Source organism: Eubalaena glacialis, chromosome 20 (assembly GCF_028564815.1).
Source record: "Eubalaena glacialis isolate mEubGla1 chromosome 20, mEubGla1.1.hap2.+ XY, whole genome shotgun sequence".
Classification (NCBI taxonomy): domain Eukaryota; kingdom Metazoa; phylum Chordata; class Mammalia; order Artiodactyla; family Balaenidae; genus Eubalaena; species Eubalaena glacialis.
Genome location: NC_083735.1, coordinates 31,075,115 through 31,087,498, shown reverse-complemented (window position 1 = coordinate 31,087,498; position 12,384 = coordinate 31,075,115). Strand labels below are relative to the sequence as shown.

General features: G+C 37.4%; 1 protein-coding gene across 1 annotated transcript in view; it reads right to left on the bottom strand.

Moving 5' to 3' along the window:
- Positions 1–2,081: 2,081 nt before the first annotated feature.
- The window catches only part of ZMAT4 (zinc finger matrin-type 4), a 305,476-nt gene continuing 295,173 nt past the window's right edge, over positions 2,082–12,384 (bottom strand). The window contains exon 6 of the mRNA XM_061177366.1: positions 2,082–2,182. Within this exon, the coding sequence (XP_061033349.1) occupies positions 2,082–2,182 (101 nt within the window). The remainder of the gene's footprint in view (positions 2,183–12,384) is intronic.

Genomic DNA, 12,384 nt, shown 5'->3' with positions numbered 1-12,384 from the left:
GCAGTCCTGTGTCCAAAGCCTGTCTGTGGCGGCTGAGTGACACGAATTAATTAAAAGCAAGAGTCAGACGCTGCTGGGTCCAGTCCTGGTTCTGCCATTTTTTTGGCAAGGTGGTGCTGCGAAAGTTACTTCGCCTCTCTGAGCCTTAGTTTCTCAGATCAAATAATGGGTCAGTAATATGTATCTCAAGGTAGTTAAGGGGAATAAACAAGGTATTAGGTGTGACTATGCCTGGCACAAATTCTGTCACGTCAAGTTTTATAGGTACACATAGAGAGGTAGGTATTTTCCTGAAGCTGGAGATGCTATCTATCTGCATCAGTTATTGACATGATTCTTGCCACCTAAAGTCACTGCTGTCTACCTTTTTCTATTTATGAAGAGCAATAAATACATGCCCCTAAAAGATGATCATTTACCGTTGCAGCTCCTTGTAAGGTGTCTGTGCGTACGTCAGATGCACGCTCATTAGAATGCATACGGTATGGCTCACAACGGGAGAGTCAGAGAGATGCTGAAGGGACCGTTTTGGGGGTTGGGGATGGGATTGGGGCAGCAGCTCCCAATAATCAATACAAGTGCTCTAGGTGCTCAGTATTAGAGACAGTCTTGTTTCTGAAGAACTTCCTTGATAAAAGCCCTTTGGGGGTGGATCAGAGTAAAGCAAGTGATGAAAGCAGCTTTGACTCACCGAACCGCACAATATTGAGGAAAAACTGAGAGTCAGTAGGAACTCTGGGCTTAAACTTCTCCCCTGAAGCCAGAAACCCCTGTGAATCTATGTCTTTACAGTATCTTTGCCAAGAAATTTCCCTGCCTGGAATGTACCTTCCTATCCGTGCTTGGAAAATCGTTACTCATCTTTTCTTCTTTTTTTTTTTGGACATCTTTATTGGAGTATAATTGCTTTACTGTGTTGTGTTAGTTTCTGCTGTCATTACTCATCTTTTAAAAATCACACATTCACTCCATCAGGAATGGTTATGAAGCCCTTAATACGTATCAAGTGTTGTGCTGGGGGCTGGGTGATAATGGAAAACAAAATCAGACCCTGACTTCATCCTTATGAGCTCAGCCTCTGCACTGATGTCCCTGGAAAGCTTCCCCTGGATGCTCCCGTCCTGGTCCTCAAAGATCGGGGTGCCCACATTATGGTAACAGAGAACAATCTATGTGTTTACATGATTGTTTCCCCAGCCTGGCAGGGAGCGCCGCAAGAGGAAGGCCTAAATCCATTCATCTTTTCTTCCCCAGGGCACATTCGGGGTCTGGCACACAGTGGGCGCTCCATAAACCTTTGTTAAATGAATCATTCATTATTTATGAGGCCCTGATACAGTCGAATCTGCTCAATGATTCTGCTAATGAATATGAGAGAAATGAAAACAATTCTATTCAGGAAAATTACATATTTTTGAGATATTCTTTGTTTTTTCCTATTTTATTAGATTTTATTAGCAGTCCTAGCAGCTACTTTAAAAATACCTAAAAGTTAATGTCATCGGTTTTCTAAATACAGAGGAAATGATGCCTGATTAGACTTTTCTGGTTTAAAATCATGAGAATTTGGGGGAGGGGGAATGGAATGAGCTTCCATTGAATTGAAAATAGCTATGTATGTGAATGAGTTAAAATTCCAGGGGATTTGTTAGGTTTCCAGACTAAGCAACAATATGCTTCTAGAAATAGAAAGTGGTCGAAGACATTCACAGAATTTGACTTCACAACACGGAGGTCTGGCCCATCCTCCAAGTAGAGACTAACTACATTGCTTATTTAAAAACACTTAATATAGATCTAAAAGTTTCCTGAAGTTCATACAAATGTGCTGACTAGCCTTGAAAAGAAGGAAAAAATGAAAAAAAAAAAGCCATTACTGCGTCCAAAAAAGGCAAGAAGTCATTCTTCAAGCGGTGCTAGGCAGACTCTGGAGGCTTAAGCGGCATAAATATCAAGGGAACCTTGGAGATAAGAGATACAGTTTTCATCTACTTATTTTGAAATAAGTAAAGTGGTTAGCCTTTATTCATCATGCTAAAAGTTACATACAAAAGGACTGAAGAGTGAAAGCATGAAAGTACCTACTTGGTCTGATGTTTAGATCCTTTCAGATGGGCATGATACTGTTCTATTGAGTTTAGAGAGACACTGCAGATGGTACATCTGTAATTGCGCCTCAGACCTGTGGATGACAGACACACAGACCTGGTTAGCTGCATCCTTGTCATCAACCACCTGAACGAATCCTAGATCTCCAAAAGGTCAGGGACAGAGTCTCTTAGAAGCCATCTGGTCTACCCCACCAATAACATTTCAATCCTTCCTTCCAAGAGCCCAGCTGACAGGTTCCTCAGCAGAAGTATGACTGTGAATACTTTGGAAGCCGCCTGCCCCCTTGCTGGATGACTGAAATTATTAGAACATACTTCTTTGAGGTAAAATGTTTCCGGATACTTCGTAACCCAAACAAAGAAGCACTCCGTAACCCAAACAAAGAAGCAATCTATTTTTTCCTTACGGCAGAGAGACATGTAAGCTGTCATTTCTGCAGTGAAACTTGAGACTCCAGAGAAAAACTCAGTCTCAATTCCTCTTCCACCTCTATTCCAAGGACCGAATCAGAAATTCAAGTTTAGATATCATTCATCTGAGCTCTTCTCCCAAGACCATCTTATAAAATGTAAATACCCAGGAGGAGGATGCTGTCTTAATTTAACCCACATGTAAACTTACTTTCCACCAGAGAGTTGAAAAGAAAGTAATTGACTGTTTACCCATTTCATTCATTCATTAATAGAGTGTCAACTTTGGACCAGGCACTAGGGATTCCAAGATGAATAAGATGCTCTTTGTTTCCAAGGAGTTTAATGAAAACCTTGACTCCTCTGTCGCTCCTCATCTAGAGTCAGATGTGTTTGAAAGAAGCATCAACCAAACAACTTCCACAGCTCATATTCCTGCTATGTCCCATCAGAGTGGAGAGGAAAAGTAGATTCAGGGTCATGGTCTGAGACTTTGGATTTTAAATCCTGGCTCCAAATATTACTCGTTGTGTAATGTAGGGGAAGCCACATAATATCCCCCTGGCCTCAGTTTCTTCATCTACAAGATGAAGACGAGTCCATCCACATCACAAGGTTTTATAAGAATTAAGTGAATAAGTCTATTCAAATGCTTAGCAACTGAGACTTGTTGTTCTTAATTTTGCTCCAAAATTCCATATCTTCCCATTGTCAAAGCCAGGATAGTAAACAGCTATAGCATTTTTTCCCCCCTGATGAATGCATAGTATTTTCTTTCTAAGACACAAAAATCATTCTTATTTTCTTAAAAAGAAAATAATGCACAGTGTTGGGAAGAATTTTGCAACCTGCTATCTGGGTGACTTGACACGAATTATTTGACTTCTCTGAACTTCTGTTTCCTTATAGGATTGTGGGAAGGACTGAGTAAGATAAGGCATGTATGAAGGAGCGTCTGGTATACAACAAGTGATAAACATAAACTAGCTGGTATTATGATTGCAAAGAGATATTACAAGGGAATCTTTATTTCCCAGTATCTTGGATGAAGCCCCCGGTTGAAGCTCTAAGACACAGATGCTAGCTACACCCCCATGACTAAAGTAGAGTATGAGAGCCCCAGTTCAGGGCATCCAACAGAAGTGGTCAAGAGCCATTTTCCAACTAAAGCTGATCCCTCACCACCAGTCTGAAAAAGAGATTGGAGAAGAAAGAAAGGAATAGAGAATTTCTTAAAGGGAGTTCTATCATACTATGAGTTTGACTTAACCCTCTTCCATGTGAGATGTGGGATTCCTTCTCTCTCACCTCGAACCCATGGGAAAAGGATTCAGTAGAACTACTCAGAGAGCTTGAGGAATGCCTTATTATCCTTGGAGCCCAGTGTCCTGAACTCGACAACACTGGCAAGATCCAAAGTCTGGAGCCTGTGTCTACTTAGCTACGCTGATGGCGAAGTAAGAGAGGTGGAAGGACTGGGCCTGACCTGTATTCTCAGAGCTTGTCAGAGCAAACGATGTGAAGTTTCCCACGGACCACGTGTGTGCCGTGTATAAACAGTGGGGGCAATGTGACCTCAGTGGAAGGATGCTATCAGGGTTCAACTGGATATCTAGGGCCTTAAAGTGACCCCAGAGGAGGTACATAGCCTATGGGCTAAGTATCAAGTAATGCTGAGTTCTTGAAAAAGCCATGAAATCACCCCATGAGAAAGAGTCAGGCAGTGTCTATGCGAGTTTTGTATAGGTATCTATCAAATAAACCTTTATCTCCCTCGCCTTTCTAACCTGATACCCTGCATCCCTCAGCCCTGGAGGAACCTGAGGCAGAGATAAAGGAAGAAAAGCAAAAGCCACAGGCTGAGAGGAAGAGAAGAGCCTATGCACCCTTTTCCCATGGCAAATAGGCCGCCCAAGCAGAACTGAGCTAAGGGAGGGGGAAAACTCACTTCCAATAAAGTTTGGAGCTGTTTAAAAATTATTTTTCTACCCTGTGTGAACTAAGAATGTCACCTGCCATTTCAGTAGACAAAGGAGTCATCAGCCACTGCAGGCGCTCCTGGCAGTGGGGCTCCCTGTGGGGATTCAGGATGGAGAAAAACAGGATATTGGCCCGAGAGAGTTAAAATGCATATCAAAGGAATGACTTCAGTGAGCCCAAGACTCTTGCCATACACAGAAAAGCACTAAAATCATTAACTTGAAATGTTTTGTTCTTATGATTAGCAGTAATCTTGTGATGTTTGAACACATGTTTTTTTTCTCAGCAAAAACTCCTATATATCCTGGCTTCTCCCTTACCTTTTTGGAACACTCCCTCAGAGCTATCTGAAAGGCTGTATCCCAGGCTAAAGTCCTCAGTAAGTTCACTGAATAAAGCATGATTGTCAACCTTGAACCTGTGCAGTTTTTTTCAGTAGATAAAAACTACTGAAAAAAACTTGGATATATCAGTTAAGGACATAGAATTTTGTGTATCTAAGAATGAAAGTAAAGAACTCTTTACTACTTAAAAGTGAGTGAAAATTCATGACACTTACCCTAGTTTTTACCCAAGGGGTGGGAAAAAATTAACCCCACAGAGATGGCATGAAAGGGCAGTGGATGGCAAGAACAAAGTTACTTCTGATTACATCCAACGAGTCCTGCCTACTGAATATTGCAGTGTCATCAGAATTGCTCTTATGTAAATAACGTGACAAAGGGCAGAATTTCCTGTGGACGTTCAAATTCCTATAGCCCAATGCATGTTTCTGAGAAACCTGTTAGACATGACAGGATAAGTTGGTTTGGCCAGTGTAAGGACGAACTTATTTTGTTTTAGTTTCAAGTACATGATAATCGGACACTGACTGACCTAATTGCTCAATTAAGAGTCAATTCAGTTATGGGAAAAAAGCAATGATCAGGATCTTCTTGGTGAGCAATCTAAGGGACTCAAAATTTTCCAGGCACAGATTGACAGTTCAGAGACAAAAGAGACAACTCTTGTCTCTCTATTCCCTCAAGCAGTGACTCCCAAACATCCTAGGGCATCCTCTGGGGATGGTGCTCAAATGCAGATTCCCAGGCCCAGCATCTGCAGGTTCTGATTCTATAAGCCTTGGATGGGGCCTGGGAACCTACAAGAAGTTTCAGACTTGTAACCCTCACCTCCAACACACATACACACCCACCTTCCAGAGTACCGCCCTCTAGTGCCATGGTCCTTTCGTTAACTTGAACTTGTCAGAACAATACTGGGTCTTAAAGAAAAAAGTTACAAAGAACAGCTATGCTTCCAAGGCTCTTCCATTTCACTCGCAGGTGTGCGTGACTCAGGAAGATTAACATAGTCCCCAAACCCAGAGGCAATAAGTTATCACAACCTACATGTGAGTTGTTTGAATGCTTATCTGGGGCTGAGCCATTCTCCTCTGTTATGCACAGAACATGAAAGCTAGCTTCAGCCTTCCTACCTCCAGAGTTCTCCATCAGTCTTGTCATAATAAATGGTAACCAGTATTTATATGGTCCTCTTCACACTACAGACTCATCAAAGGTCTCCTCATAACGAATGGAAGTTGAGCATGGCAACAGGCATAAATATTTATGTTTAAAAGTGGGCCTTTTTAAGAGCACCAACAAATCTAAAAACTATTCTGATCTGTTGCTTTTCCATTACAGTTCTCCTGCTCTGCAGCCAAACAGAAGCATGGGCAGGAAATATTTGGCATGTTATTGTGATGCAAACTGCAGGGAGCATAAACTATGAAGGCAGTGCATATAAACAAGAACAAAGGCAGAGAAGGGGCAGAGGAGTCCTCCTCCACACGTGACACAGTGTCCTTGGTGGGAACTTAGGGCTTTATTAACGCTGAGTTGAAATCCTAATGACTTTGGAATTATACAGCTCCTTTTTCCACAGAGAAATAGAGAATCTTATTAAACAAAAACGCTAACTTTCTCATTCATTTTCAATGCAATACCATTTTATGAGTATCCCAAAATGTCTGCAGACGTAAAGGTTATTTCTGCAGGATTGCCAATGTGTGTTCAGAAATATCGCCCCTGCCTGCAAGGACCTGACAATCCAGTTGGAGAGGGAAGATATGTATAGAAACAGCAATGGTACAAGGTCAATCACAAAAAGTACCACAGTCAGGATGAAGTGGAATGCTAGGGGAATGAGAGGAGGAGATTGTTTCCAACTCAGAGAATCTGGAAAAGTTTCTTGAAGATGCTTCACTTTTGCATTTATATTCCCTAGCACAGTGTGTAAAACAGATGGTCCTGGAGAGTTTAGCAGTGTGACTACTCAATGTGCCTTTTCAATTCTAGCAAAGCTAGACTTCAGATGCCCCTGTAACTTCAGTTGCATCCATTCTACATTAGGGAAACATCACTGTGCCTTTATCATGATGCCAGGTATTTTGCCAAATGCCAAGAATGTAGGAGAATATAAAATAAATTTTCATATGGAGCTACTCAGGTAGAAAGACAAGAAGCAAGGAAACAAATAAAAACATTGTGGAAGTATTGCACAAGATGTAAAGAGGAAAATGAGAAAGTCACAGAGAAGAAGGCTGGTTTTGGATAGCATGGTCAACAGAGGTCTCTGAGAAGCGTGAAATGAAACCAGAGAGATGAGAATTAGCCTGTGACATGAGGAACTGGTTAAAGAGTTGTCCAGGGAGAGAAAAGAGCAAACAGAGAGACCAGGGTGAAGTGGACTTGGATCATTTAAGGAAGAAAAAGTGGTGAAACAAGCAAACGAACAAAACAAAACAATCAGAATTCTATATCCAGCAAAAATATCCTTCAAACTTTCAAGTGGAATAAGGACATTTTCAATAAACAAAAACTAAAAGAACAGTCTGCCAACAGACCTGCACTAGAGAAATGCTTATAAAGTTCTTCAGGTGGAAGGCAAATGACACCAGATGTAAATTCAGATCTACAGGAAAAAATAAAGAACACCATAAATGATTAATATGTTGGTGTCTTTTTTATTGCTCTAAATTTATTTGAAGATAGAGAACAATTTAAAGCAAAAACTATAACACTGTGCTGTGTATTGTGGTGCTTATACTGTATATAGATGTAAAATATGTGAAACAATAGCCCAAGAATGGGTAGGAGTTTGAGAGCTCATGATATTGTGTATAAAATCTAATTAATAAATAATAAATTTACCAATATTAAATCTAAATGACAGTGGTCATTTAAGGATGCGTCCTAATCCCCTGGAAACAAACACGAAGATATAAACCTAAGGAGACTATAGAGAAAATTAAATAGGATAATAAAAAGTATTTGATAAGCCAGAAGTGGAAGTTCCTATATGAATATCGGACAAAATAGACTTCAAGACAAGAAATATTTCCAGAGATAAAGAGGATGTCTTGTAATAATACAGGGAGAAACTCATGAGGAGAACCTAGCAATTGTAAATGCAATTTAGCCAATAAAGCATAAAAACATGAAGCAAAAACTGATTGAACTACAGGCAGAAACAGACATCATAATTATAAGAGATTTAACACTCCTCTGTCAGTAAGAACGCAACAGTACGACAAACAAATAGTATCTAAATGAAACTATCAACCATATTGTATCAACTGATATTTATAGAACAGTACACTCAACAAGTGGAGAATACACAATCTTTTCAAGTGTATATAGCAAGTAAACTAAGTTAGGGAATATGCTAAGCCATTGAAAATTCTTACTAAATTTCAAATATTTACATTTCGTAGAGTGGTTTCTTTGACTACCACTGAAATTAATAAGAAATAAATATTAATAGCATTTATGAAAATACCTAAATACTTCCAAGTGACCTATTATCAAAGGGAAAAATCCAAAGGGAAATTAGAAAATATTTTGAACTGAATGATCATGAAAATACTACATATCAACAAGTTTATATGAATCAGTTTTTAAAGGAAAATATATAGCTTTATATTAGAAAGGATGAAAGGTTTAAAATCAATGGTCAAAGTTTAAATGCTATGAAAGTAGAAAAAGACAAGAAAATTAAAACAAAATCAGGTAGAAGGAAAGATATAATAAAGAGAAGTCAATGAAATAAAAAACAGAGTACAGAAAAAATAACAAAACCGAAATCCGCTCTTAGAAAGGATTAATGCAAGTATTAACCGTTAGAAAGTTTCATGGAGGTTTAAAAAAAAGCAACAAATTACTAAAATAAAAGAATTGTTTCTAATGCAGATACTACAGACAGTTTTAAAAGAACAAGAGAACATTATGAATAATTTTATGCCAATAAATTTGACAAAGTATATGAGATGGGCAAATGTCTTTAAGAATTCAACTTACCAAAACTAACACAAGATGAAATAGAAAATTAGGGTAGCTATTATCTATTAATGAAACTGAATTTATTGTCCAAAGTTTTCACACAAAGAAAGACCCAGAGGATTTCACTGGAGAGTTCGATCAAACATTAAAGAGTTGCATAGTATCAACTTATACAAACTCTTTTAGCAAACAGATGAGAAAGAAACACTTCCACACTTGTTTTTGAGGTAACATAACACTAATTTTTTTTTAAATTGATAGAATATAAAAGAAAATAAAATTGCAAGCCAATATCTGTCATGAACATGACAGAAAAATCCTTTAAAAACTAGTAAGAATCACATTATAAAGATATTTCTGTATGTATGTATACATACAGACATATAACAGTTCCATCATAAACAAGTTTGTTTGTTACAGGAAGTAAGACTGGTTTAACATTTAAAAATCAAATCATATAATTCACTTTGTTAACAGACAAAATGAGAAAATAATATAAGCTTAATAGATGCAGAAAAGAGCATTTGACAAATTTCAACATCCATTCATGTTCAAAATTTTCAGCCTACTAGAAAAGAACATCCTTAATTAATAATTAATAATAAAGAGCACCTATCAAAACCTACAGCTAATATTATATTAAGCAGTGAAATACTGAAGTTTCCTAAGACCAGGAAAAAGTCAAGAATGTCTTTCTTATTTCTATTCAACATTGCACTGTAGATTCTAGGCAGTGCAATAGGAAAAGTAAAAGAAATGAAAGGCTTGCAGATTGGAGATGAAGAAGTAAAACTGTCTTTATTTGTAGAAGATATGATGGTTTATATAGGAGATCCTAAAGGATCTACAAAATAACTACTAGAATAAGTGAATTTAATAATGTCACAATACACAAGGCCAATAGAAAAAATTGCATGCTTGAAATAGCTGCAAACTACTGATAAATACATTTGTAAAAATACCATTGTAACAGTATCAGAAATATTTTAAAACACTTAGGGATGAATTTAATAAAAGATGTACAAGACTGAAAACTACAAAACATTGCTGAAAGAAATTAAGAGGAACCTAAATAGATACAGAGATATATACAGCATACTCATCAACTAAAAGAATCAATACTTTTAAGATATCAGTTCTCCTATAGATTCAATGAAAACTCAATCAAAATTCCAACAGTCTCTTCCAAAGGGTTTCACTGGAGAATTCTATCAAACACTAAAGGATTACAGAGATAAGTGGATTCTAAAATTTATGTGGAAATCAAAGTACCTAAAATAATTTTGAAAAAGAAAAAAGTTTGAGGACTCACACTTGAGGATTTCAAGATTTGCTTATAAAAGTCGATCAATCACAATAGTGTTACATAAGCATAAGAATGGAGAAAATGCATCAAAGGAACAGAATAGAGAGCCCAGAACTAGACCACACCCAAAGAATCAATTGATTTTTTTCACTTTCATTGAGATACAATTGACCTACCGCTCTGTGTAAGTTTAAGTTTAAGGTATACCCCTTAATGACTTGACATACGTATACTGCTACATGATTATCACGATAAGTTTAGTTAATATCCATCATCTCACATAGATTAAAAAAAAAAATTTTTCCTGGTTATGAAAAATTTTAAGATCTACTCTTAGCAACTTTCAAATATATCATACAGCCGTGTGAACTATGGTCAGTATGTTGTACATTACATCCCCAGTACTTGTTTATCTAATAACTGGAATTTTGTACCTTTTGACCACTTTCATTGATTTTCAACAAAGATGTCAAGGCAATTCAATGGGGAAAAGAAAGCTTTTTCAGCAAATGGTGCTGGAATAACTGAATAAATGCACGAAATAAAAAAATGAACATCAACCTCTACCTCACAACACACGTTAAAAGTAGGATTGATTACAGACTTAAATGTAAAAGCTAAAACTAGGGGCTTCCCTGGTGGCGCAGTGGTTGAGAATCTGCTTGCCAATGCAGGGGACACGGGTTCGAGCCCTGGTCCGGGAAGATCCCACATGCCGCGGAGCAACTAGGCCCGTGAGCCACAACTACTGAGCCTGCGCATCTGGAGCCTGTGCTCCGCAACAAGAGAGGCCGCAATAATGAGAGGCCCGCGCACCGCGATGAAGAGTGGCCCCCACTTGCCGCAACTAGAGAAAAGCCCTCGCACAGAAACGAAGACCCAACACAGCCAAAAATAAATAAATAAATAAATTAATTAAAAGCTAAAACTATAAAGCTTCTAGAAAAATACGGAGGAATACGTCTATGAACTTGGTATAGGCACATATTTCTTAGGAATTAAAACACGGTGAACATAAAAAAGAAAAATAGATAAATTGGATTTTACAAAAATCAAAAGCTCCTGCTTATAAAGAGACCCATCAAGAAAACCAAAAAGTAAGCCACATCCTGGGAAAAGATAATTGTAATTCATATATCTTGTTCAGGACTTCTGTCCAGAATATATCATTTACTCCTACAGATCAATAAATAAAAGACAAACAATCCAAGTTTTTCAAAGGACAAAATATTTGATCAGATATGTTATAAAAGAAGACATAAAAATGATTAATAAACACATTGAAAAGATGCTCAACATCGTTTGTCACCAGGAAATGTAAATTAAAAGAACAGTTAAACACCATCTCATACCCACTACAAGTGCTAACATCAAATAAAACAACATAAATAACAACAACATAAATAACATTTGGTTATTTACCAAATGAAAATAACCACATAGAACAGCTGGAATTGACATACAGAAGAATGTAAAATGGGAAAACTGTCAGTTTCTTATAAAGATAGACTTACCCTATAACTCAGAAATTCTACTCCTAGACATTTACCCAAAAGGAACAAAAACTTAGGATTAAAAAAGGCTTCTGCAAAAATGCTTATAGCAGCTTTATTTATAATAGCCCAAAACTCAAAATAATCTAAATGTTCATCAATGCAAGAATTGCTAAGCAAATTATGATGTATTTATATAATGGAATAATACGTGGAAACTAGAAACCAAAGCAAACCAAAACAAAACAAAACCTACTGATTTATGCAACAACATAAATTAGCATCAAAAACATAATGTGTAGGTAAAGAAGTCAGACAGAAAAGAGCACAACAGCACAGCTATGCTGTCATGATAGAATTCAGAGCAATGTTGCCTTCTGGGATGGGGAATGACTGGCAGAAGACACAAGAGAATTTTCCAGAGTAATGTAACTGTTCTATATCTTGGGATGGTAGTTACAGGGTATATTCCTTTACCAAAAGTCATCAGATTATATACCCAAGATCTGCATATTTCATTTTATTAGAAAAAAAAAGCCAGAAGGATGTGGTTCTAGACAGAAATCTCAGCAAACCTGAGACTTCAGTTTATCCTCAATTACTCCCTACAACTTATATTGTTTTACATTCCTACAAAGTAAACTTTATATTCCTATTTATGCTTTGATAACCTTGTAACTCTCCAAGAAATGTTTGCACATGTTCTGTATTATAATGCTTGCTAAAGCTGGAAACATTTTGAAAGACGATTAATAATATGA